General features: G+C 53.0%; 1 protein-coding gene across 1 annotated transcript in view; it reads left to right on the top strand.

Moving 5' to 3' along the window:
* Positions 1 to 23488, top strand: part of LOC107106337 (protein kinase C beta type-like) — a gene marked incomplete at its 5' end in the record, with an annotated part of 104111 nt that overhangs the window by 51614 nt on the left and 29009 nt on the right. Inside the window, 2 exon segments of the mRNA XM_015406472.1 lie at positions 15803 to 15910; positions 22155 to 22295. Coding sequence (XP_015261958.1) covers positions 15803 to 15910; positions 22155 to 22295 — 249 coding nt within the window.

Here is a 23488-nt window from a genome sequence, read left to right as displayed (position 1 = left end):
TGAGCTTTCATGAGTCACTGCTCACTTCCTCAGATGCAGTTAGAATGGGAGTCCATCAGTCCTGTGTATTGGAGAGTGGAATGATTTCAGATGCCGAATGACATTAGCAGGCACATGAAAATCGCAGGTGAATGACAGTAGCAGGCGTGATTTGTAATTCCTTGCAAAGGAATTTCAAAGGGAGATCAGAAAGAGAGACTGCTGAATTGCAATTGATAATGAAGCTCAAGATAATGCATCCACCTGGAGTGAATCGAGACCCTTGGTTTCCTGTCCTATTACCAATGCTGATTCCTCCACACCTGCTACCCTCTCTGCATATCCAATCACACCTGCTATTGTCATTTACCTGCTACTTTTATTTGGCATCTTAAATCACTGCACTTTCCAATAAATAGGACGGATGGACTCTCGTTTTAGCTGTATCTGAAGAAGTGAGCAGTGAGTCATGAAAGCTCCTTCCCTACCACATATTTTGTTAGTCTCTAAGGTGCTCCTGGACTCTTGCTCTTTTCTACAGCTACAGACAGACTAACATGGCGACCCATCTTGATCTATCCCACCTAAACGTTTGAGTTACCAAATAAGAACCTCCGAAGAGCCCTGCTGGATCAGACCAGTGAGGGTCCATCTAGTCCAGCATCCCATCAGTTCCCAAAAAAGAACCTCCGAAGAGCCCTGCTGGATCAGACCAGTGAGGGTCCCTCTAGTCCAGCATCCCGTCTCACACAGGGGCCAACCTGGAGGACCAACAACAGGGCAGAGAGACCGAGATCTTCCTCTGATAAGAACCTCAGAAGAGCCCTGCTGGATCAGACCAGTCATGGTTCATCCAGTCCAGCATCCTGTCTCACATAGTGGCCAGCCAGTTCCTCTGGAGGGCCAACAACAGGGCAGAGAGTCCAAGTCCTTCATAAGAACCTCAGAAGAGTCCTGCTGGAGCAGACCAGTGAGGGTCCCTCTAGTCCAGCATCTCTGTCTCACACAGGGGCCAACCAGTTCCTCTGGAGGGCCAACAACAGGGTAGAGAGAGGCCAAGGCCTTCCCCTTATAAGAACCTCAGAAGAGCCCTGCTGGATCAAACCAGTGAGGGTCCATCTAGTCCAGCATCTTGTCTCACACAGTGGCCAACCAGTTCCTCTGGAGGGCCAACAACAGGGCAGAGAGGCCAAGGCCTTCCCTGAGAAGAACCTCAGAAGAGCCCTGCTGGATCAGACCAGTGAAGGTCCATCCAGTCCAACATCCCGTCTCACACAGTGGCGAACCAGTTCCTCTGGAGGGCCAACAACAGGGCACAGAGGCCAAGGCCTTCCCCTGAGAAGAACCTCAGAAGAGCCCTGCTGGATCAGACCACTGAGGGTCCGTCTCGTCCAGCATCCTGTCTTACACAGTGGGCAGCTGGTTCCTCTGGAGGGCCAACAACCGGGCATGGAGGCCGAGGCCTTCCCCGATGTTGCATCCTGGTACTGGGATTCAGAGGTTTACTGCCTCTGAACTTGGATGTTCCCTTTATTGACCCATTTGCTGGTAGCCACTAATAGACTCCTCCCCCATTAATCTGTCTAATCCCCTTTTAAAGGTGTCAATGCCTCCGTGGCCATAGCTTCCTCCCCTTTGTTTATGCACCAGGTTACTCTACTCTTGCAAAAGGCCGGTATTAAAACTTGGCGAGGAATGTCCTGCCCAAGACAGGTGTGGGAGAAGAAAGAACAGAGGGGACCAAAGAGGCCGACCTTTTCCCCATAGGAGGCCATTTTAAGCGCTGTTATTAAATGCTAACAAAATTTGCGAGCCATTTCCGTTTGGTCCTGTGTAGGAAACCAGGCAGGAGGTCCCGCAAATGAAGCGAGTCTGTAGGGCACGGTCTACCTACAGTTAATCACAAGGGGAGGAAAAACCTTACCTCCGCGGACTTCGTTCAGCCTTTCGCTAACTATGATTTATTTAGCAATAGCGTGGCCGTGGATGCGTGGCCCTGTAACGTACTCCGCTTTGATTTTTACCGGGTCTGTTATCCGTGTGTTTGTTCTGCTATTAAAAAAGAAATCCCCCGAGGCCACACTCCACTGAAAGAAACATAGTTAATTAATTGCGGGGGGGCCTTAGTCAGTCGACGAACTGGTTTCTGGATCGGCATCCGTTTGCCCGTGGCGGGAAAGCGCAAGCTCTGCCGGCAAAGGGGGCGCCTTCTTGACTTTGGGCACCAGCAGCAAGAGACGCGAGACCGAACCTTTAACCGTAACCTGTCAAAGCCGCATAAAGAGGTGGGAATGTAGCAAACAACAGTGTCAATACTTGATTTCAGCAGCGCAGATCCCACCGAGCGATGCGGGAGTTCCTAAACCCTCGCCCGTTGGGTCCCTGCTGCCCCCGTGGCTTCCTTTTCTGTCAGGGGTGGTCTCCGCATGCCTCCTCCGACGAGTGCAGAGAACGGAAGCTCCTCCAGCCCCTTCTTCTCTCCCAAGCACCAGCCTTGTGTCAAAGAGAGAAATGGGGCAGAAAGGCCGTCTGATCAGAGTAAGAGGGGGCAGTGCATCCACAATGGCCAAGGGCACAAAGGGGCCTGAGCCCTGAGGGCCGGTTTTGATCAATCCACGAGGAGAGGAGATTTAATTAGAGCCAGTTTGGTGTCGTGGTTAAGTGCACAGACTCTAACCTGGGAGAACCGGGTTTGATTCCCCACTCCTCCACTCGCAGCTGCTGGATGACCTTGGGCAAGCCATAGTTCTGACAAGAGCTGTCCTTGAAAGAGCAGTTTCTGTCAGAGCTCTCTCAGCCCCACCTGCCTCACAGGGTGTCTGTTGTCGGGAAGGGAAAGGAGTTTGTAAGCCGCTCTGAGACTCCTTTCGGTAGTGAAGTAAAAAGTAAAGGTAAAGGTTCCCTTGCTTGAAAGCCAGTCGAATCCGACTCGGGGGTTGCGGTACTCATCCCCGTTTCAAAGCCGAAGAGCCAGCGCTGTCCGAAGACGTTTCCGTGGTCATGTGGCCGGCATGACTAAACACCAAGGCGCACGGAACGCTGTTACCTTCCCACCGAAGTGGTACCTATTCATCTACTTGCAATTTCTTGCTTTCGAACTGCTAGGTTGGCAGGAGCTGGAACTAGAGACGGGAGCTCACTCCGTCTTGTGGCACCCGGGTCTCGAACTGCTGAACTACTGACCTTCCACAGCCTGCAGTTCAGCGTCTTAACCACTTGAGCCACCGCAGCTCCTTTCGGTAGTAAAGGGCGGGGTATAAATCCAATCTCTTCTCTTCCTCTTCTTCTTCTTAACTGATGGTTCAGCGCTGCCTACCGCCGATGCCTCAGACAGCGAAAAGCCCTCCGAACCCATTTTCTGTGCTCCGGAGGAAAGCTGCCCGGAACAGCGTCTCTCTGCCTGGCCGTCTCTCCGACGAATAACTTCCCCGCTTGTGTGCGTTTTGAGTGATGCCCTGGAATGCTGAGCCATTTCACATGCTCATCCTTCCTGGGGAGACATTTAATTACTTGCCCTAATGTGCATTATTTTCCCCCTCGTTCTGCCAAGATTAATATGGGAGGGCCGCCAGCGCCCGCCTGGGTTGCCTCTGCCTGATTAATGCTCTTTCAAAGCAGAACAAACAACCGTTTTCCCTGGGTAGGCAACTGGACACCACCGCTAACTGCTTATTTTCCCCCACTTTGCTTTTAATTAGTTATTTTTTAAAAAAAATGTTTCAAAGCACTGGGAAGAAGGCTGCCGATGACGAAATTTGCAAAACGGATGCAAAACAAAAAAAAATATCGAGAGTCACCTCAGGCAACGTGGAAAGCTGGGGTAGAAGTGTTTGAGATGAATAGAGGAAGGAAATCCTCGGCCTTTCACGGATAACGGCATGTGAGCACGGAGCCCCACGTGGAGCCCTTGGTGGGCGTGAGCTCTGCTCTTCCATGTCAGTGAGGGAGTATAACACAGAGCCCTAGACTCCATTACTGCACACGCAGAGGTCATTTCTGGGGGGATCGCAGTTCCCCCGGGTGAGGCACGGGGGGGCGGGGCACATGACGAAGCCCCGCCCCCTGCTTCCAGCCGCCCTGCTTCCGGCCCTCATTCAGCCAGGAGGAGGCAGGAGAAGAGAGAGGGTAAGTTGCTTCCCCCCCGCCTCTCCCCACCCCTGCCTGCCTGGGGCCAGGAAGGGCCTTCGCGGGGCTTCCTTGCACTCCCGCTGGCCTTGCAGGTCCACCGCCGGGCCCCTCATGGGGCTTGGCAGTGGAGCTGCAAGGTGTGTGGCCTTATGACACACTTCCGGAGATGTCAGGGGGGGTGGCCTTATGACACACTTCCGGTGATGTCAGGGGGTGTGGCATATGCTAATGAGTTATGCTAATGAGTCCCCCTAGCTCTTTTTCTACGAAACGACCCCTGTGCACACGGCCTTGATACCTGGGGGTTGCCTCGGGAGGCGGTCTGGAAACGTCAGCAAGTGCACAACGCACATTCCCCTGTTTTGGAGTATCCACTGAGGTTGCCAGATGGTTTGTGGACTCAGTTCTAGGCATTTGGGTTGCCCTGAACAGCCCGGGTACTGAGCACCTGGGTTTCGGCCGCTGTGTGACATAAAGTGTTGGACTGGATGGGCCACTGGCCTGATCCGACAGGGCTTCTTGTTGGGTTTCTCCAACAGGGCTTCTTTTATTTTCTTATGTCTAGGGCAGTGATGCTCTGTCTTCTTGGTGCTTGAGGGGCAACAGTGGGAGGGCTCCTGGAGTTCTGGCCCCATTGGTGGACCTCCTGGGGGCACCTGGGTTTTGGCCACTGTGTGACCCAGAGTGTGTGTCTGGATGGGCCACTGGCCTGATCCAACAGGGCTTCTTTTATTTTCTTATGTCTAGGGCAGTGATGCTCTGTCTTCTTGGTGCTTGAGGGGCAACAGTGGGAGGGCTCCTGGAGTTCTGGCCCCATTGGTGGACCTCCTGGGGGCACCTGGGTTTTGGCCACTGTGTGACCCAGAGTGTGTGTCTGGATGGGCCACTGGCCTGATCCAACAGGGCTTCTTTTATTTTCTTATGTCTAGGGCAGTGATGCTCTGTCTTCGTGGTGCTTGAGGGGCAACAGTGGGAGGGCTCCTGGAGTTCTGGCCCCATTGGTGGACCTCCTGGGGGCACCTGGGTTTTGGCCACTGTGTGACCCAGAGTGTGTGTCTGGATGGGCCACTGGCCTGATCCAACAGGGCTTCTTTTATTTTCTTATGTCTTTTATTTTCTTATGTCTTGGTGCTTGAGGGGCCACAGCAGGAGGGCGTCTGGAGTTCTGGGCCCACTGGGGTACCTACGGATGGCACCTGGGTTTTGTCCACTGCCTGACACAAGAGTGTTGCCCTGGATGGGCCATTGGCCTGATCCAACATGGCTTCTCTCATGCTCTTATGTCTGTGGCAGTGATGCTCTGTATTCTTGGTGTTTGGGGGAGGGCAACAGTGAGAGGGCTTCTGGTGTCCTGGCCCCACTGGTGGACCTCCTGATGGCCCCTGGGTTTTGGCCACTGTGTGACAAAAGAGTGTTGGACTGGATGGGCCATTGGCCTAATCCAACAGGGCTTCTCTTATGTTCTTCTGTTCACCTCAGGGGGAGCCACTTCCCATATAGACCCTCCCGGAGCTGGCAATCGACCAGGAAGGCCTCGCTTCCTGTTCCCTCTTATACAGAAGGCTTCCTGTGGTTTGAAAGCTGTAGGACAGGGAGGCACACTGGGCTCCCCAGAGGCTGGAGTGAGGGGCTTTGGGTCTTGCCCATCCCCTGCTGTTCCTGCCTTTCTGGTGTTGGTGTTTCAACCCCATTCCCCCCACCGTCTGATTTGCCTGTACCCTAGTGGTTGAGGGCCAGTTTGGTGTGGTGGTTAAGTGCGCAGACTCTAATCTGGGAGCTGGTGGACCTCCTGATGGCCCCTGGGTTTTGGCCCTTGTGTGACACGGAGTGTTGGCCTGGGTGGGCCATTGGCCTGATCCAGCATGGCTTCTCTCATGTTCATATGTCTGGGGCAGTGATTTTCTGTCTTCTTGGGGCTTGGAGGGGGAAACAGTGGGAGGGCTTCTCAAGTTGTGGCCCCGCTGCTGGACCTCCTGATGGCCCCTGGGCTTCTGGCCACTGTGTGACACAATGCGTTGGACTGGATGGGCCATTGGCCTGATCCAACAGGGCTTCTCTTATGTTCTTCTGTTCACCTCAGCTGGAGCCACTTCCCACATAGACCCTCCTGGAGCTGGCAATCGACCAGGAAGGCCCCGCCTCCTCTTCCCTCTTACACAGAAGTAGGACTGGCCTCCAGGAGAGGCCGGAAGGCTTCCTGTGGTTGGAAAGCTGTAGGACGGGGAGGCACACTGAGCTCCCCAGAGGCTGGAGTGAGGGGCTTTGGGTCTTGCCCATCCCCTGCTGTTTCTGCCTTTCTGGTGTTGGTGCTTCAACCCCATTCCCCCCACCGTCTGATTTGCCTGTACCCTAGTGGTTGAGGGCCAGTTTGGTGTTGTGGTTAGGTGCGCAGACTCTAATCTGGGAGAACCGGGTTTGATTCCCCACTCCTCCACTTGCACCCGCTGGATGACCTTGGGCAAGCCATAGTTCTGTCAGAGCTGTCCTTCAAAAGGGCAGTTTTGTCAGAGCTCTCTCAGCCCCGCCTACCACACAGGGTGGCTGTTGTGTGGAGGGGAAGGGAAACGAGTTTGTAAACCGCTCTGAGACTCTGAGTGAAGGGCGAGGTATAAATCCAATCTCCTCCTCCTCCTCCTCCTCCTCCTCCTCCTCCTTATTCTCCCCCAGCTGGCTCTCTACATCTAAGCCTTGGGTGAGGAAGTTCCCAGTTCAAAGCTGCCACTTCCCCTTCACATGCAGCTGCTGGTGTGACCTGGGTCAGTCACAAGTTCTGTCAGAGCTGTTCTCTCAGGAGCAGTCCTCGAAAGAGCTCTCTCAGCCCCACCTACCTCACGGGGTGTCCATTGTGGGGAGGGGAAGGGAAAGGTGTTTGTAAGCCGCTCTGAGACTCCTTCGGGTAGTGAAGGGTGGGGAATGAATCCAATCTCTCCTTTTTCTTCTTCATCTCCCGTGGAAGATTCTGCGGCACCTGCAAGACTGACGGTGTCTCGGCTTTTGTGGGCTACAGCCCACTGTCTCAGGTGAAGCCCACACAGTAAGACTGTTGATCTTTAAAGGGCTGTGACTGACACCCCCCTCCAGAATATCCTCCTCTGGTCCTTCTCAGCCCCCCACTTCCTGGGCTAAGGCCGGGCAAGTCCCCCACCCCAGCGCTGCCCTTCCACACCAGAAGAACGCTGCCCGTTGGACCTGCTGCCCAAGAACTGGACTCAGGACCAATGTTCCCTCTAAGCTGTGGAGTCTTGCGAGCAAAGATTCTCCTTTGTGAGCTCCTGGCATTAAAATTGTGAGCGAGCGATTTGGCTACTTCTACTGCAGAAATTCGTTTGCTCTGGAGCCCTCCTTCCTGAGCCGAGACAAAAATGTGTGAGCCAGACGCTAAAAAACTGTGAGCTAGCTCACACTAACTCAGCTTAGAGGGAACACTGCATCAGGACCCGAGGCCTGAATCTGCTCACCCCTCCCCACCGCTTCCTGCGGCAGACATTTCTGAATCGCTCCGGTCTCCATTTGCACAGAGTGAGGAGCGCGCGGCTTTTCTCTTTCATTCACACACACCCTCTCCACCGTTTAATCACTTTTGCATATTTGAATACGGTTGTTGTAAGATGGTGGCTGTTATGTAAATCTGTAAAAAAAATTTCCCCGGGTTTTCGTCTTGGATATGTTAATGCAATGCAAATATATGATTAAAGGAGGCTGCAAGCAGATGGGGCCGAGCGGGCGCGGGTGAGGAGGGAAATGTCGGGCTTTGCATGCCTGCACAGAGCGGAGGTCTGTGCGTTTTGCAAGGTCACCTCGAGACACTCTCTTCCCGTGCTGCGTTCCCTTCCTTGGGCAGTGCCGGATCACCCAGACCTGGCGAATCCTCCCTGTGTGTCTTTGTCCGAGAGAGGGTGCAGGTGTGGCGCGCCACTGTCGACCCCGCACACGGCCAGGATCGGGGCCCTGGGGGGGCGGGTGGGGCTCCCCCCCCTGTGGGCGACGAGCTCGGCCGCGTCTGTGTATATCTCACCGCAATTACCGTGCGATTTGCATTTATGTTTGAATATATGAATCCTTTCAGAATAGAAATCTGTAATTAGGATGAATAAACTGCGTAATGTTTGTGCATTAGGGAACAGATGGCGATGCCGTGGGCTCCTCGAACTGTGTGCCGGAACGAGGCAAACAAACGGGGAGGGAAACGGCGCCTCTCCGAAGGCAGGAGCCTCCTTGCCTGGCTGGCGTCTGGAGCGCTTGCTTGGGCGCGGAAGATGGGCGAGGCCAGCCGAAGCACAGAGACACCCCATCTCCGGAGTCTGTTGAGGACTGTTTGCTTTGGGGGCAGTGTGTAAATCCGCTTAGGAGGGCACTGGGGGGCTCCTCCTGGAAGCCTTCCCTGATTTCTGCTGACCCCTGGCTGCTTGTCTCTCCTTTACGTTTCAGTTCCTTCCCTGTATAAGAACATAAGAACATAAGAAAAGCCAATGTTGGATCAGACCAATGGCCCATCCAGTCCAACACTCTGTCACATAGTGGCCAAAAATACCAGGTGCCATCAGGAGGTCCACCAGTGGGGCCAGGGCAGAAGAAGCCCTCCAACTGTCCCCCCCCCTCAAGCACCAAGAAGACAGAGCATCCCTTGCCCCAGCCTGAGAGTTCCTATCTATACCCTGTGGCTAAGAGCCACTGATGGACCTCTGCTCCCATTTGCTTATCTAATTCTTGTATTGTGAGAAAGGGAGAAAAGTACCTCTTTCTCTACCTGCTCTATCCCATGCATAATCTTATAAACCTCGATCATGTCACCCCTCAGCCGTCGTTTCTCCAAGCTAAAGAGCCCCAAGCGCTTTAACCTTTCTTCACAGGGAAAGTGTTCCAACCCTTTTATCATCCTAGTTGCCCTTTTCTGCACTTTTTCCAAAGCAATAAGATTCTTTTTGAGGTGTGGTGACCAGAACTGTACACAGCATTGTTCCCTCTAAGCTGAGTTAGTGTGAGCTAGCTCACAGTTTTTTAGCCTCTGGCTTGCACGTTTTTTCAGCTTGGGAAGGGACAGCTCGAGAGCAAACTTAATTTATGCAGCAGCCCAATCGCTCGCTCACAACTTCAATACCAGGAGCTCACAAAGTAGAATCTTTGCTCACAGGACTCCACGGCTTAGAGGGAGGCATTGCTTCCCTGTTCTTCCTTTTGGGGGCTGAGGGGAAGTCTCTGGACGTGGCCAGACCATAGCCCTGAGGGCTCTTTTTGTAGCAGGAACTCCTTTGCATATTAGGCCACACCCCCTAATATAGCCAATCCTCCAAGAGCTTACAGAGCTCTTCTTGTACGAGCTACTGTAAGCTCTTGGAGGATTGACTACATTAGGGGTGTGTCACTTAATATGCAAATGAGTACCTGCTACAAAAAGAGCCCTGCGGGTCCCTCTAAGCCGTGGAGTCTTGTGAGCAGAAATTCTACTTTGTGAGCCACCGGCATTCAAGTGGTGAGCCGTCGATCTGGCTAATGCATACAGTAGTCTCCTCTGGAGAGCCGTCCTTCCTGGCCGGAGACAAAAATGCGTGAGCCGGAGGCTAAAAAAACTGTGAGCTGGCTCACACTCACTTAGCTTAGGGGGAGCCCTGCTCTTCGTGTGTTTGCCTCTCCGAGCTGGTGCCGTGCCAGTCTATCACTGAGTGGTGGGATATACCACCTTGCCACAGATCCAGACATGGAAAGGGCGTTCCTGCTATCCTGGACATAGCACGCTTTTCAAGTGGGAACTGGGTCACATCCGTCTCCGGCTGAGCGCCTCCTCGCCTCCTGCTTCCAGCAGCCGTGGGGGTGGGAGCGTAAGGGGAAGGGCAGCTGGCAGGGCCCCCCCCCTGTCATGCCCGCATGCTGAGCAGCTGAAGCTCCCGTCCCCAAGGAACATCTCTATTTGCCTCCAGCTTTTGTTAGGATTACTTTCTGATCCACGTGAGCTGTTTCGGTAGTTGTTCTTTTGATTGAAAAGGGGGACGGGATATAATAAATAGTGACTGAACTGAGCAAGTTCCCGCTCTGAGAATGTTCAGGGCTGGGTGAGGGGCAGGTAGTGTGTGAAATGACTCCATTGAAAAATACTGTACTGCAGGGTGCTGCTTGGGGTGTGTGTGTGTGTGTAATCCTTATGGTTACCTGCAGCTCCTGAGTCACGGCTGTGAGTTACTGCTGGGATCTACTGTCACAGTGTGATGACCAATGTTCCCTCTAAGCCAGTGATGGCAAACCTTTTAGAGACCGAGGGCCCAAACTGTGACCCAAAACACACTTATTTATCGCAAAGTGCCAACACGGCAATTTAACCGGAATACTGAGGTTTTACTTTAGAAAAAACAACTCATACATTATCATACAAATCATACATTATCATACAAATCATACATTAACAAGGTAAGGAAAGCGATCCCAAATGCTTTCATTTACTTAAAATTATTTGACACTTTAATGATGGTCTGGGCCTGGCTGGGGCGATGGCACGTGTGCCCACAGAGAGGGCTCTGAGTGCCACCTCTGGCCCCCGTGCCATAGGTTCGCCACCACTGCTCTAAGCTGTGGAGTCTTGTGAGCAAAAATTCTGCTTTGTGAGTTACTGGCTTTAAAGTTGTGAGCCAGCGATTTGGCTACTGCATAAATCAGTTAGCTCTGGAGCCCTCCTTCCTGAGCCAAGGCAAAAGTGTGTGAGCTGGAGGCTAAAAAATTGTGAGCTAGCTCACACTAACTCAGCTTAGAGGGAACACTGGTGATGACACGTGTGTACATGTGTCTGCATGTGGGAAGCTGCTAGCCCAAGCACAACATTGCCATGGGCAGAAAATAAACCAGTGTGTTCCTTCTAAGCTGAGTTAGTGTGAGCTAGCTCACAATTTTTTAGCCTCCAGCTCACACACTTTTGCCTTGGCTCAGGAAGGAGGGCTCCAGACCAAACTAATTTAATGCAGTAGCCAAATTGCTCGCTCACAACTTTAATGCCAGTAGCTCACAAAGTAGAATTTTTGCTCACAAGACTCCACAGCTTAGAGAGAACTTTGGTTTCCAGGTAGTGGAACCTCCAAGCTCAGAGGCAGTCAACCTCTGAGTCCCAGTTACAGGAGGCAACATCAGGGGAAGGTTTCCCACCTCTATGCCCTGTTGTTGGCCTTCCAGAGGAACTGGCTGACCCCTGTGTGAGACGGGATGCTGGACTGGATGGACCCTCAGTGGTCTGATCCAGCAGGGCTCTTCTAATGTTCCTAGTCAGGAATCCGATGGACCTGTCCAAGGTCCTGCAGCATCTGTGTTTCTGCATCCCAAGAGACCACAGGATGGTTTTCAGAGTGGCAGTGCTCACAGTAACAGTGGTGCATTTTACCTGGGAAGCCACAGGCTCAGTGATACGTGATTCCTCCCCGCCCCCACCCCACCCCAGGCAAAAGCTGAGCTACTCAGCCTCCCAATAATTTTTTATTTTTTGAAAAATATTTTTGCAATAATTTGTACATATATAATAAATCGTCTTAATCAAAAATATCAAAAATCATCTCCAAGAATCTCAAAAGCTATCGTACAACCTTTAATAATAGTCCTCCTCTGTTAAATAAAAGTTTCAAGAGGGAGGACTCCTTAAAGTCTCTTTAGAACATGTGCTCGTGTCTTCCTCCAACAGAGGTCCAGATATCCTTCTGTTTCCAAATCTCCCTCAGGGAGTTCAACAATAATTTTCAGCACAAGGTTGCCACATACCAAAGTTTTAATCCAAAGTTCCCTTCGATGAACGCTGCAAAAAAATTTTTTTGATGAGCTACAAGCCTCCTCCAAAGTGAAAAGCACATTCTTTAGCATTGCAAAGTACTTGTTGTATGTTGGTTTTCCTACTTATCATGGGTCAGAGGTCATTTCGGGGGGGGATCACGGGGGATCGCAGTTCCCCCGGGTGAGGTGCGAGGGGGCGGGGCACACGATGAATCCCCGTCCCCTGCTTCCGGTTGCCCCACTTCCAGCCCTCATTCAGCCAGGAGGAGGCAGGAGAAGAGGGAGGGTAAGTTGCTTCCTCCCCACCTCTCCCCACCCCTGCCTGCCTGGGGCCAGGGAGGGACTTGGGGGGCTTCCTCGCACTCCCGCCGGCCTTGCAGGTCCACCGCCAGGCCCCTGATGTCAGCGGGCATGGCATATGCTAATAAGTTATGCTAATGAGTTCCCCTAGCTCTTTTTCTACGAAACGACCCCTGGTTCCGATACATAAAGATAGAAGACGACAACGATGGTATATGTCAACATCCATCAACACATATATATAATATTATTTATAAGCTTATAGACTCTTGGTTAGAAGAAGACGTTTGTCGAAATGGCTTCGCATTCCAGAGACCACCATCCCGTCGTTGTCATCTTCTATCTATATATATCTGAACTTACACAAGGGGCTAGGCATCTGTTGTTTCCCCATTGCAGCTTCTGCTGCCAATACCACAAAGCTGCAACGGGGCTTCCTCATGGCTGGTTTCCCCATATTACCTCCACCCACACCACTATGGCTTTCTAAGGACCATTCTTTAAACAGGAATTGGATATCAGTTCATGGATTAAATGTTATAATAAGATTTGTAAAAATTCTCTGAATTCCCCAGCTTTTATTTTAAAAAACAAAAAGTCAAGCCAATTTGTTATGGAAATATGCTGTCCCCTTTTATATCTCTCCAAAAAAGGTAGTGGTGAATAACCACTTTGTGTGTAAAACTGGGACTCCCCTCCCACACAATCTCTGTTTTAAGATGGAGAGAGAGAGATCTGACTCTTCATTCATCTTGCTCTCCATGTGCTTGTGTGTCCATGAATATGAACTTGCCTGTGTTGAGAGATCTGCAGCCCTTCCCCCTTTCTTACACACCCAGGGAAATGCCGATTGCCACTTTGGGGTCAGGATTCAGGAAGCAGTTTTACTCCAGGCCAGTTTGGCTGGAGATCCTGGAGGGGTTTTTTTTGCCATCTTCTGGGCATGGAGCAGGGGTCACCTTGGATGTGGGGGGAAGATATTTGTGAATATCCTGCATTGCGCAGGGGGTTGGACTAGATGACCCTGGAGCTCCCCTCCAACTCTGTGATTCTACGATTCTATGAAACACATTCCCAGACATCCCATGTAAAACTCACAAATTGTGGAGGGAGAATCAAGGAAAGAAATCCTATCAGGGAAGTCCCAGGATCAATAATATAGAGAAAATCCACAGTTTATTATATGTGAAGTGCCACAGTTATGTTTTCACGAAACAACACATGTCAGCTCCTCGGATATGCGTGCCAAGCTGCGTTTGGTTACGACGACTGTGCCAAGACGTGCCTGTCATTCAATTAGGAGAAGTTTTACGAAACCGTTGTGTTTTGAAGCACTGGGCCCGCCCCACGGGTGCTCGAAACAGGTTGGTCCGTAGGCACAAGGGTGGCGAAAGGGCAGAATAGGAATTCAGGCATACAGTTCAGGTTGCCTAAGCTAGGATGGACATAAGCAGGCTGTCGGCAAGGGACCAATCAGAAGATGGGGGTCCAGCCAACGGTGTACACCAAGGCCAAAAATTTGGGGGAAGCCGGAGCAGAACGGAGCCAGGATGAAGCGGGGTCCAACTCCACAAGGAGCTCAGTCAGGTCACCTGAGTGACCAACTGGATTCTGTCCCAATCTGTCCAAGCAAGTGACAGAACCCCGTGAGAACTGGCGGTGGATCAATTGCCATATCAGAAGAGGCTTGTCAATTAGGGTAGGAAGATAGTGCGGGAAAGCTTGTTAAGGGGCGCCCGTGTGCTGTGAAGCAGCGTTCCCGCTAAGCCGAGTTAGCGTGAGCTAGCTCACAGCTTTTTCGCCTCCGGCTCACACATTTTTGTCTCGGCTCAGGAAGGAGGGCTCCAGTGCAAGCTAATTGATGCAGCAGCCAAATGTGCTCGCTCACAACTTTCATGCTCACAAAGGAGAATGTTTGCTCACAAGACTCCACAGCTTAGAGGGAGCATTTTAAAAAAATACACGGGGCAATGAAAGAATGTGTTGGGTCCGCTCCCCATGTTTTGTTTCGGAGACCTTTGTCTCCTAGGCAAGAAATCCCGGCATTGGGCAGAAGCCCCACTAGCCACGTAGAGGGCTGTAAGGGACACAAAGGTTGGAAGAAGCGCCCTAGCCACGTGTGAGAGGGGCAGGGGGGCAGCGTGGCCTCCGGATGGAGTCCTGTCCTCCTCCTCCTTCCCTCTTTGTTCTCTTGAGAGCCTGCAATTTGCCGGGGAAAGAGGTCCCGGCCAATGCTTCCCTCCAAGCCGTGGAGTCTTGTGAGCAAAAATTCTACCTTGTGAGTTCCCAGCACTAAAGTTGTGAGCGAGCGATTTGGCTGCTGCATACATTAGTTTGCTCTGGAGTCGTCCTTCCTGAGCGAAGGGGGAAATGTGTGCGCCGGAGGCTAAAAAACTGTGAGCTAGCTCACACTAGTTCAGCTTAGAGGGAACACTCCCAGCCGGCCTGCCGACTCGGTTTCTGAAAGTGACAAGATGCACCAGAAAGGAGGGCACCCTTTGGGCTGGGTGAAGTGAAAAGGTTCTTGATCGGCTCCGGTGTGTGGGGGCAGTTTCTTCCTCTCTGCCCTGCGGTTAGATATAACGAAACAAAAATGCAAGGGTAGTCCATCAACGAATATACAAATTTCACAAGTTGCCAGTAGACACGAGTCTATTGAAAGATGGTAACATTACACCAATAAATAAAGTAGAATTGGTGGCCACAGTTCAAAGATAATGGTCACAATCCATAAATAAAGATTAATACTGAGTATTAATGTGAATCAGAGCAGCAGACTCCTGAAGATGTTATCTTTTAAACTTGACTCAATTCTATGGGAATCATAGCTCACATAGCATCTATGTGTAGGTGATCAGATTTAGTACTAACTTAGTTTGTTATGACTGTTGATGTAAAAATCTCTGTTGATGACTAACTGGTTGGTTTGTAATTTTGGATTTTCCGGACAGTTGTATACTGTTTTGCAGTTATTATATTTCTTGATATGTTATACTGCCTTTTAATAAACATTTTAAAAATGAAAAAAATAAAATTAAATAAAAGACTAAAAAAAAATACTGAGTATGACAAGAACCCTGGATTCCATTTGAGAGATGAGCTGTGCCTAGACTGTTGTGGAAATCTGGTTCTGTTTTTCAGCCGTGTAACTGAGGAAGAATCTTTTGAAACGTCTGGCATACCTGGGAAGGGCGCCTTGTTTGGATTGCTTAAGTTTCTTTGTTCTTTGGGACATCCTCTGCCTCGTTTGTGGACTTCGAGGTCCTTTGGACACTATTTCATGAAAGGGTTCAGAGGAGTCTCTTGTTGTTTACTACCATCGAATTGTCATAGCTATTCTTGTCATACTCAGTATTCATCTTTATTTATCTTTATTTATGAATTGTGACCATTGTCTTTGAATTGTGACCACCAATTCTACTTTATTTATTGATGTAATGTTACCATGTTTCAATAGACTTGTGTCTACTGGCCACTTGTGAACTTTGCATATTTGTTGACGGTGTGCCCTTGCGTTTTTGTTTCTCTATACATTATGTACGCTTGGGGTCCCTATTGTTTGGCTTATCTGCGGTTAGGTATCGCACAGGAAAAGGGGGCAGCAGACGTAGGCGAGTGCCGCTGAAACCCCACTCTCTCCCGCTCCCCAATTTTGCAGGCGCCATTCGAAGGTGAAGACGAGGACGAGCTCTTCCAGTCCATCATGGAACACAACGTGGCGTACCCCAAATCCATGTCCAAGGAGGCCGTGGCCATCTGCAAAGGGGTAGGGGCGCACTTGATGCCATCTTGGGGGAGGGGGGGATGAATACGAGGCCAGGAGGTGCCAGTTTCAACGTCCCCTCTTGTGTGTTCATTAATTTTATTTTTGTGTCGTGTTTGGTGTAGTGGTTAAGTGCGCGGACTCTAATCTGGGAGAACCGGGTTTGATTCCCCACAAGTTCTTTCAGAGCTGTCCTTGAAAGGGCAGTCCTTGAAAGAGCTCTCTCAGCCCCTCCTACCTCACAGGGTGTCTGTTGTGGGGAGAGGAAGGGAAAGGAGAGTGTAAGCTGCTCTGAGACTCCAAGTGAAGGGTGGGATATAAATCCAATCTCCTCCTCCTCCTCTTCTTCTTCCTCTTCTTCTTCCTCCTCCTCTTCTTCTTCTTCTTCGTCTTCTTCTTCGTCTTCTTCATCATCTACTTCTTCTTCCTCTTCTTCTTCCTCCTCCTCTTCTTCTTCTTCTTCGTCTTCTTCTTCGTCTTCTTCATCATCTACTTCTTCTTCCTCTTCTTCTTCCTCCTCCTCTTCTTCTTCTTCTTCGTCTTCTTCTTCGTCTTCTTCCTCCTCCTCTTCTTCTTCCTCTTCTTCTTCCTCTTCTTCTTCTTGTATTAGATTTCTATCCTGACCTTTCCAGGAGGCTCAGGGCAGATTACAACCATAAAACCACAATTGCATATAAAAATACATAATAATGTAAGATGATAAAACTGGACACTGGCCATTCATAAATAATCCATAAAATATAGGGAAGGGAAGGGATGGATGAGTTCCAGGAGGGCCAATTGAATGAGATCAGGCGAAGGCCTCCCTGAACAAGACTGACCTGCAAGCCCTGCGGAAGCTCGGACGGTCCCGCAGGGCTCGACCCTCGTCTGGCAAGCAATGCTCCCTCTAAGCTGTGGAGTCTTGTGAGCAAAAATTCTATCTTTGTGAGCCGCCGGCATTAAAGCTGTGGCTACTGCATACATTAGTTTGCTCTGGAGCCCTCCTGCCTGAGCGAAGACAAAAATGTGTGCGCCGGAGGCTAAGAAACTGTGCGCTGGCTCACATGAACTCAGCTTAGAGGGAACACTGCCAGCAAGGCATTCCTCCAGGACGGGGCTAAGGTGGGAAAGGCCCTTGTCCCGGTGGGAGCCAAGCGGACCTCTGGGGGCCCGGCCCCACCAACAAGCCACGCGACGCTGAGCGCAGCATAAGAAAGGGATTCTAGTGAGGCGAATCATAACGCCAGTCCCCCAAAAGGGCGTGGTTTTTAAGCCCTCCTCCCATCCGGAAATTTGGATTCAGGAGTCAGCGTGGGCGAGGAGTGCAGAGTCTTGGGTTCAAGTCCCCCCCTCTGCCAGGGAACTCACCAGCTGACCTGGGACCAGTCGGTCTCTCAGCCTCGCCCGCCTCTCAGGGTTGTTGTGAGCATAAAAAGAAGGAGAGGAGAGACACAGGCACCACCCTGAGCCTCCCCCAGGAGGAAGGGCGAGCGCAAAAGGGAGGCCTCCAAACACCCGCTTAATCCCAGGGTGTCCCTTGTGTGTAGGGGGGGGAGTGTGGAGCTGGGAGAGCTTCCCTTCTCTTCTGGGGCTGCTTGAGAAGTGAAACGAGTCTTCCGCTCTGTGCTGCTGCTTTGGCCATCAACTGCGTTCAGAATCGCCTCTTTCCCCAAAACGGGGCAGCGCCTGGCTCGTCCCGGCCTTTCGGTGGCTGGGGGTGTGTGTGTGAGAAAAAGCCCCTCGGGGGTTCCAGGAGTCACAGGACAAGGAGTGAAGCCACATTTCTGGGTCTCCCAGCGGTCGACGTGACTCCGGAACTGCAGCTTCGTGGGCTTCTTCACATTGGTCCCCTCCTCCGCTTGGGATGCAACGCTGACTTCTGCCTCTTCCCTGCTCTGGGTTGGCCTCCTCGTCTGTGATCAAAGCCAAAGTGGGGGACGTTTTAGCCACATTCAGGCTTCACTGACCTGGCTGACCAAGGCCAGTTCAGTTGCGTCAGATCTCGGAAGCTAAGCTGGGTCGGCCCTGGTTGGTACTTGGATGGGAGACCGGCGAGGAAGCCGCCCAGGGTTGCTACGCAGAGGCAGGCAGTGGCCAACCACCTCTGCTTGTCTGACTTAGATGGCCCAGGCTAGCCTGATCTCATCAGATCTCGGAAGCTAAGCAGGGTTGGCCCTGGTCGGTACTTGAATGGGAGACCAGCAAGGAAGCCGCCCAGGGTTGCTACGCAGAGGCAGGCAGTGGCAGACCACCTCTGCTTGTCTGACTTAAAGGGTCCAGGCTAGCCGGATCTCATCAGATCTCAGAAGCTAAGCAGGGTTGGCCTTGGTCGGTACTTGGATGGGAGACCAGCAAGGAAGCCCAGGGTTGCTACGCAGAGGCAGGCCTGGGCCAACCACCTCTGCTTGTCTGACTTAGATGGCCCAGGCTAGCCTGATCTCATCAGATCTCGGAAGCTAAGCTGGGTCGGCCCTGGTCGGTACTTGGATGGGAGACCAGCGAGGAAGCCCAGGGTTGCTATGCAGAGGCAGGCAATTGAAAACCACCTCTGCTTGTCTGACTTAGAGGGTCCAGGCTAGCCGGATCTCATCAGATCTCAGAAGCTAAGCTGGATCGACCCTGGTTGGTACTTGGATGGGAGACCAGCGAGGAAGCCCACGGTTGCTACGCAGAGGCAGGCGATGGCAGACCATCTCTGCTTGTCTGACTTAGATGGCCTAGGCTAGCCGGATCTCATCAGATTTCGGAAGCTAAGTTGGATCGACCCTGGTTGTTACTTGGATGGGAGACCAGCGAGGAAGCCCAGGGTTGCTACGCAGAGGCAGCCGGTGGCAAACCGCCTCTGAACGTCTCTTGCCTTGAAAGCCCCACGGGGGTCACCACCATTAGCAGGCTGTGACTTGACAGCCCTTCCCACCACTACCACCATGCAGGGTCGGCCCTGGTTAGGACTTGGATGGGAGACGACCAAGGAAGCCCAGGGTTGCTACGCAGAGGCAGGCGAGGGCAAACCCACCTCTGAACATCTGCCCTGGCCTGGATCGCCTGGCCTAGCCCGATCTCCTCAGCTCTCAGAAGCTAAGTGGGGCCAGCCCTGGTTAGCATTCGGATGGGAGACTGCTGCTACACAGAGGGGTGGGGTCTGATCTTTCTCCAGAGCTGCCGTTGCCACTGAAGGGAGCTGGACGGAGCATCCACCCTCCCGCATCCTAGGAGTAACAGTGGTGAGTGGTCAGAGGCCGGAGCCGTGATAAATTTGCCGCCGGCTTTATTTCCTCTCCCGTCACTCTCGCCCCGGATGCGGCGCATTGGCAGGACGCAGTGCTGATTAAAACATCTGCCGGATTTTTCCGGTAATGGCTTTTCGCGCTCTCCTGGCAAACGCCGAGGAGGCTGAAGCAGGCAGGTTGGCGGGCAGCTTCTCGCGCTTGCATCAGCCCTGCCTTCAGTTTTTTTGGGGGACGCACCCGACACCAGCCCCCCATGACATTATAACGCCACGAAGAATTATGCAGATCTCTCTCCCGATCTCAGACAATAGCGGGCTGGGGGAGGGGGGGAGAAACCCTGACAAGGCCGTGACATTTTCTGGCTTCGGAAAGCTCCGGCTACAATCTCCGGAGCTTGTCTGGGCTACGGGCTGCTTCCCCGTGACGGGAAAGGTCAGAGAGCTTCCCGTTAATGAGCCTCCCAGGCGCCTTCCTTGGTGGGGGTGCAGGGAAGTCGGGCCGGATGTTCGGCCAGCTGAAGCCGGTGAGAAAAACACATTTTGGAAAGACGTGTTCGCATACAAACAGGAAGGGACATGTTTGTTCAGCAGCTGGGTCCTCCGGTGACAATTGGAGAGGATTTGCTTCTCTCTCTCTCTCTCTCTCCCCCCCCCCCCCCATTTGTGCTGAAGCCATTCAACGTGTGGCGCCGTTGTGACTTTGGGAAGCAACCGAAGACACAAAGCGAATGCCTTTCTGGGTGACCCGAACGGTCTCCTCCATGGAAGGGGGTCGGCGCCTCCAACGACCCAGGGCCGCTCCGTGCCAGTCTCTGCAGGGCAATGCCAGGCCTCGGGAGGCAGGGTCATGAGCAATGTTCCCTCTAAGCCATGGAGCCTTGTGAGCAAAAATTCTACTTCATGAGCTGTTGGCATTAAAGTTGTGAGCGAGCGATTTGGCTGCTGCATAAATGAGTTGGCTCTGGAGCCCTCCTTCCTGAGGTAAGACAAAAATGTGTGAGCCGGAGGCCAAAAAACTGTGAGCTAGCTCACACTAACTCAGCTTAGAGGGAACACTGGTCACGGGGGTACCTGTCGCATCCCACGAGGCTGGCCAGTCGCCTCTGCAGCTGGTTTCCTGCTCCCTGCACAGCTCAGTCTCCTGCTGAGGGGAGGGAATGGTGGGCGCCTTGAACCCCGCGGGCCCAAATCGTCCTGGTCCCTGCCTGGCCTGCTACGCTCTCAGGACTTGGGACATGATGTTGGAAAGGGGGCAGTCTTCTGGGTGGCCAGGAACACCATGTGAGAGGCCCAGGGCAAGGAGATGGCCCTGAGCTCCGATCCTTCCGGTAGCTTGTGGGTCAGTCCCTGATGGACCCTGAGCCCTGGGGCAGGTTCCCTCCTTCCTGTGCCATCAGGCCTGCCAGTTAGAGGAGGGGTCTGCAGCCCATTCCTGGCACACCAGCATAGCCCCCACGCAGCATGTGTGAGTGACCCCGGGGATCCCACCGTCTGCTATCTGGGCCCCTCTTGTCACTGGAAGAAGCTGTTGGGCTGCCCCTCTGCCCGTCCAGTCTTTCCCAGCATGCTTTCAGTTCAGGTTTTAAAACTGCTTTTCTATTGGGTTGGACGAACATATGGAGCGGAGGTCCATCAGTATCTATTAGCCACAAGGTCTAGAGGGAGCACTCTGTCTGGGGCAGTGACGCTCTGTCTTCTTGGCGCTTGGGGGGAGGCAAGGGCGGGAGGGCTTCTGGAGCTCTGGCCCCACTGGTGGACCTCCTGATGGCCCCTGGGGTTTTGGCCACTGTGTGACACAGAGTGTTGGACTGGGTGGGCCATTGGCCTGATCCAACATGGCTTCTGTTATATTCTTACGTCTGGGGCAGTGATGCTCTGTCTTCTTGGTGCTTGGGGGGCAACAGTGGGAGGGCTTCTCAAGTTGTGGCCCTGCTGGTAGACCTCCTGGTGGCCCCTGGGTTTTGGCCACTGTGTGACACGGAGTGTTGGCCTGGGTGGGCCACTGGCCTGATCCAACATGACTTCTCTTATGGTCTTATGTCTGGGCTAAGTGATGCTCTGTCTTCTTGGTGCTTGGGGAGCAACAGTGGGAAGGCTTCTGGAGTTCTGGCCCCACTGCTGGACCTCCTGATTGCCCCTGGTATTTTTTGGCCACTGTGTAACACAGAGTGTTGGCCTGGGTGGGCCATTGGCCTGATCCAACATGACTTCTCTTATGTTCTTATGTCTGGGGCAGGGATGCTCTGTCTTCTTGGAGCTTGGGGGCTTCTCAAGTTGTGGCCTCGCTGGTGGACCTCCTGATGACCCCTGGGGTTTTGGCCACTATGTGACACTGAGTGTTGGACTGGATGGGCCATAGGCCTGATCCAACATGGCTTCTGTTATATTTCTATGTCTGGGGCAGTGATGCTCTGTCTTCTTGGTGCTTGGAGGGGGAAACAGTGGGAGGGCTTCTGGGGTTCTGGCCCCACTGGTGGACCTCCTGATGGCCCCTGGGGTTTTGGCCACTGTGTGACACCAGATGGGCCACTGGCCTGATCCAACATGGCTTCTCTTAGCTTCTTATGTCTGGGGCAGGGATGCTCTGTCTTCTTGGTGCTTGGGGGGCTACAGTGAGAGGGCTTCTGGGGTTCTGGCCCCACTGGTGGACCTCCTGATGGCCCCTGGGTTTTGGTCACTGTGTGACACTGAGTGTTGTACTGGGTGGGCCACTGGCCTGATCTAACATGGCTACTCTTATATTCTTACGTCTGGGGCAGTGATGCTCTGTCTTCTTGGTGCTTGGGGGCAACAGTGGGAGGGCTTCTGGGGTTCTGGCCCCACTGGTGGACCTCCTGATGGCCCCTGGGTTTTGGCCACTGTGTGACACGGAGTGTTGGACTGGATGGGCCATAGGCCTGATCCAACATGGCTTCTCTTATATTCTCACAAAGGCCTACCTAACCCCTGAATGATGAGCTCTGATCCAGCCCCCTTGCGCTGTGGTGCTCTGGATCTGAAACCCCCCCCCCCCCGTTCCTCATTCTCTGCCTCCAGCTCATGACGAAGCATCCGGCGAAGCGCTTGGGGTGCGGCCCGGAAGGGGAGCGAGACATCAAGGAGCACGCCTTCTTCCGCTACATCGACTGGGACAAACTTGAACGGAAAGAGATCCAGCCACCTTTCAAGCCCAAGGCTGTAAGTTCCACCACTCCCTCCCTCTCTCTCCCCGCCTTCTCTCTCCGATGCTCAGGTGCGCCCCCCTCTCCTCTCCCATGCAGTAACATGCCTTCTTTCCTTGAACAGCGGATACGTTGGCGCCAGCGAGGACACTTGCGGTGCCCCTTGGGAATGTTTGTGGGCCAGTCCCCACCCTCAACCAAACAGGGGTGCCTCTGTGTCTGGAAAGTGCCAGTCCAGAGTGCTGGGGCCAGGGGGTGAGGCTGAATAGATCTGTGCACAAAAGTCCTCCTGGTGATGGAAAACCGGGGTCCTGGCTTAGCTTTCTCCCTGAAATAATAGCTCTCTGTATGCAGGGGGTTTGTCCATAAGGAGCTGTTCTGTCCCCTGAGCCCCGGCCTACGTTCTGAAGTGGTGCAGTCCAGACACAGGCTCGACTTCATGGGCTGCTGCTATGGGGGAGCCAGGCCAGAGGGTCTTTCGATGAAGGCTCAGGTGTGGTTTGCGATGCACGGAATAGCAACCGGGGGGGGGCATTGTTCCCTGGAGGTGTGGGGCCTTCCTGGGATCCGGCACTCTTGGAGGTGAGTGCCTCGCCCCCTTTCCTGCCTTAGCTTTGTGTGTTTTAAGGTGTACCCTGGAAAGCCATGTGGTCAGCAACCAGGACGTTGGATGGGGAACGTCTGGACTGGGAACCATCCTTGAAACTTGAGCTGTGCCCATAGGGGGTGGTGGTGCTTCAGTTCACACTGCGTGGGCGTGCGTTCCAGGCCAAAAAGGCCCCTCCTTTCTCAAGGTCTTTTGTGCCTGTGACACCTCCAAACAGGCGGGGCCGTGGCCCTTCCAAACCATAGCCGGTCTTTCTCGTGGCGTCTAGCTACAGCGCCTGGGGTTTCCCGCCCCACATCCCGGGCTGCAATTTTCCTGCCCCTCTGGGCGGGGGGGGGACTCTGTCCCAGCGTCCTGGGGAGTGGGGTGGCGTCTCTATGACTCTTGGAGGTGAGTGCCTCGCCCCCTTTCCTGCCTTAGCTTTGTGTGTTTTAAGGTGTACCCTGGAAAGCCACGTGGTCAGCAACCAGGACGTCGGATGGGGAACGAGAGCTGGTTTCCGTCTGGACTGGGAACCATCCTCGAAGCTTGAGCTGTGCCCGTGGGGGGGGGGGTGCTTCAGTTCACACTGCGGGGGCGTGCGGTCCAGGCCAAAAAGGCCC

This window comes from Gekko japonicus, unplaced genomic scaffold (assembly GCF_001447785.1).
Source record: "Gekko japonicus isolate JY-2015 unplaced genomic scaffold, Gekko_japonicus_V1.1 scaffold4095, whole genome shotgun sequence".
Lineage (NCBI taxonomy): Eukaryota > Metazoa > Chordata > Lepidosauria > Squamata > Gekkonidae > Gekko > Gekko japonicus.
This window is presented reverse-complemented; position numbering and strand designations above follow the sequence as displayed.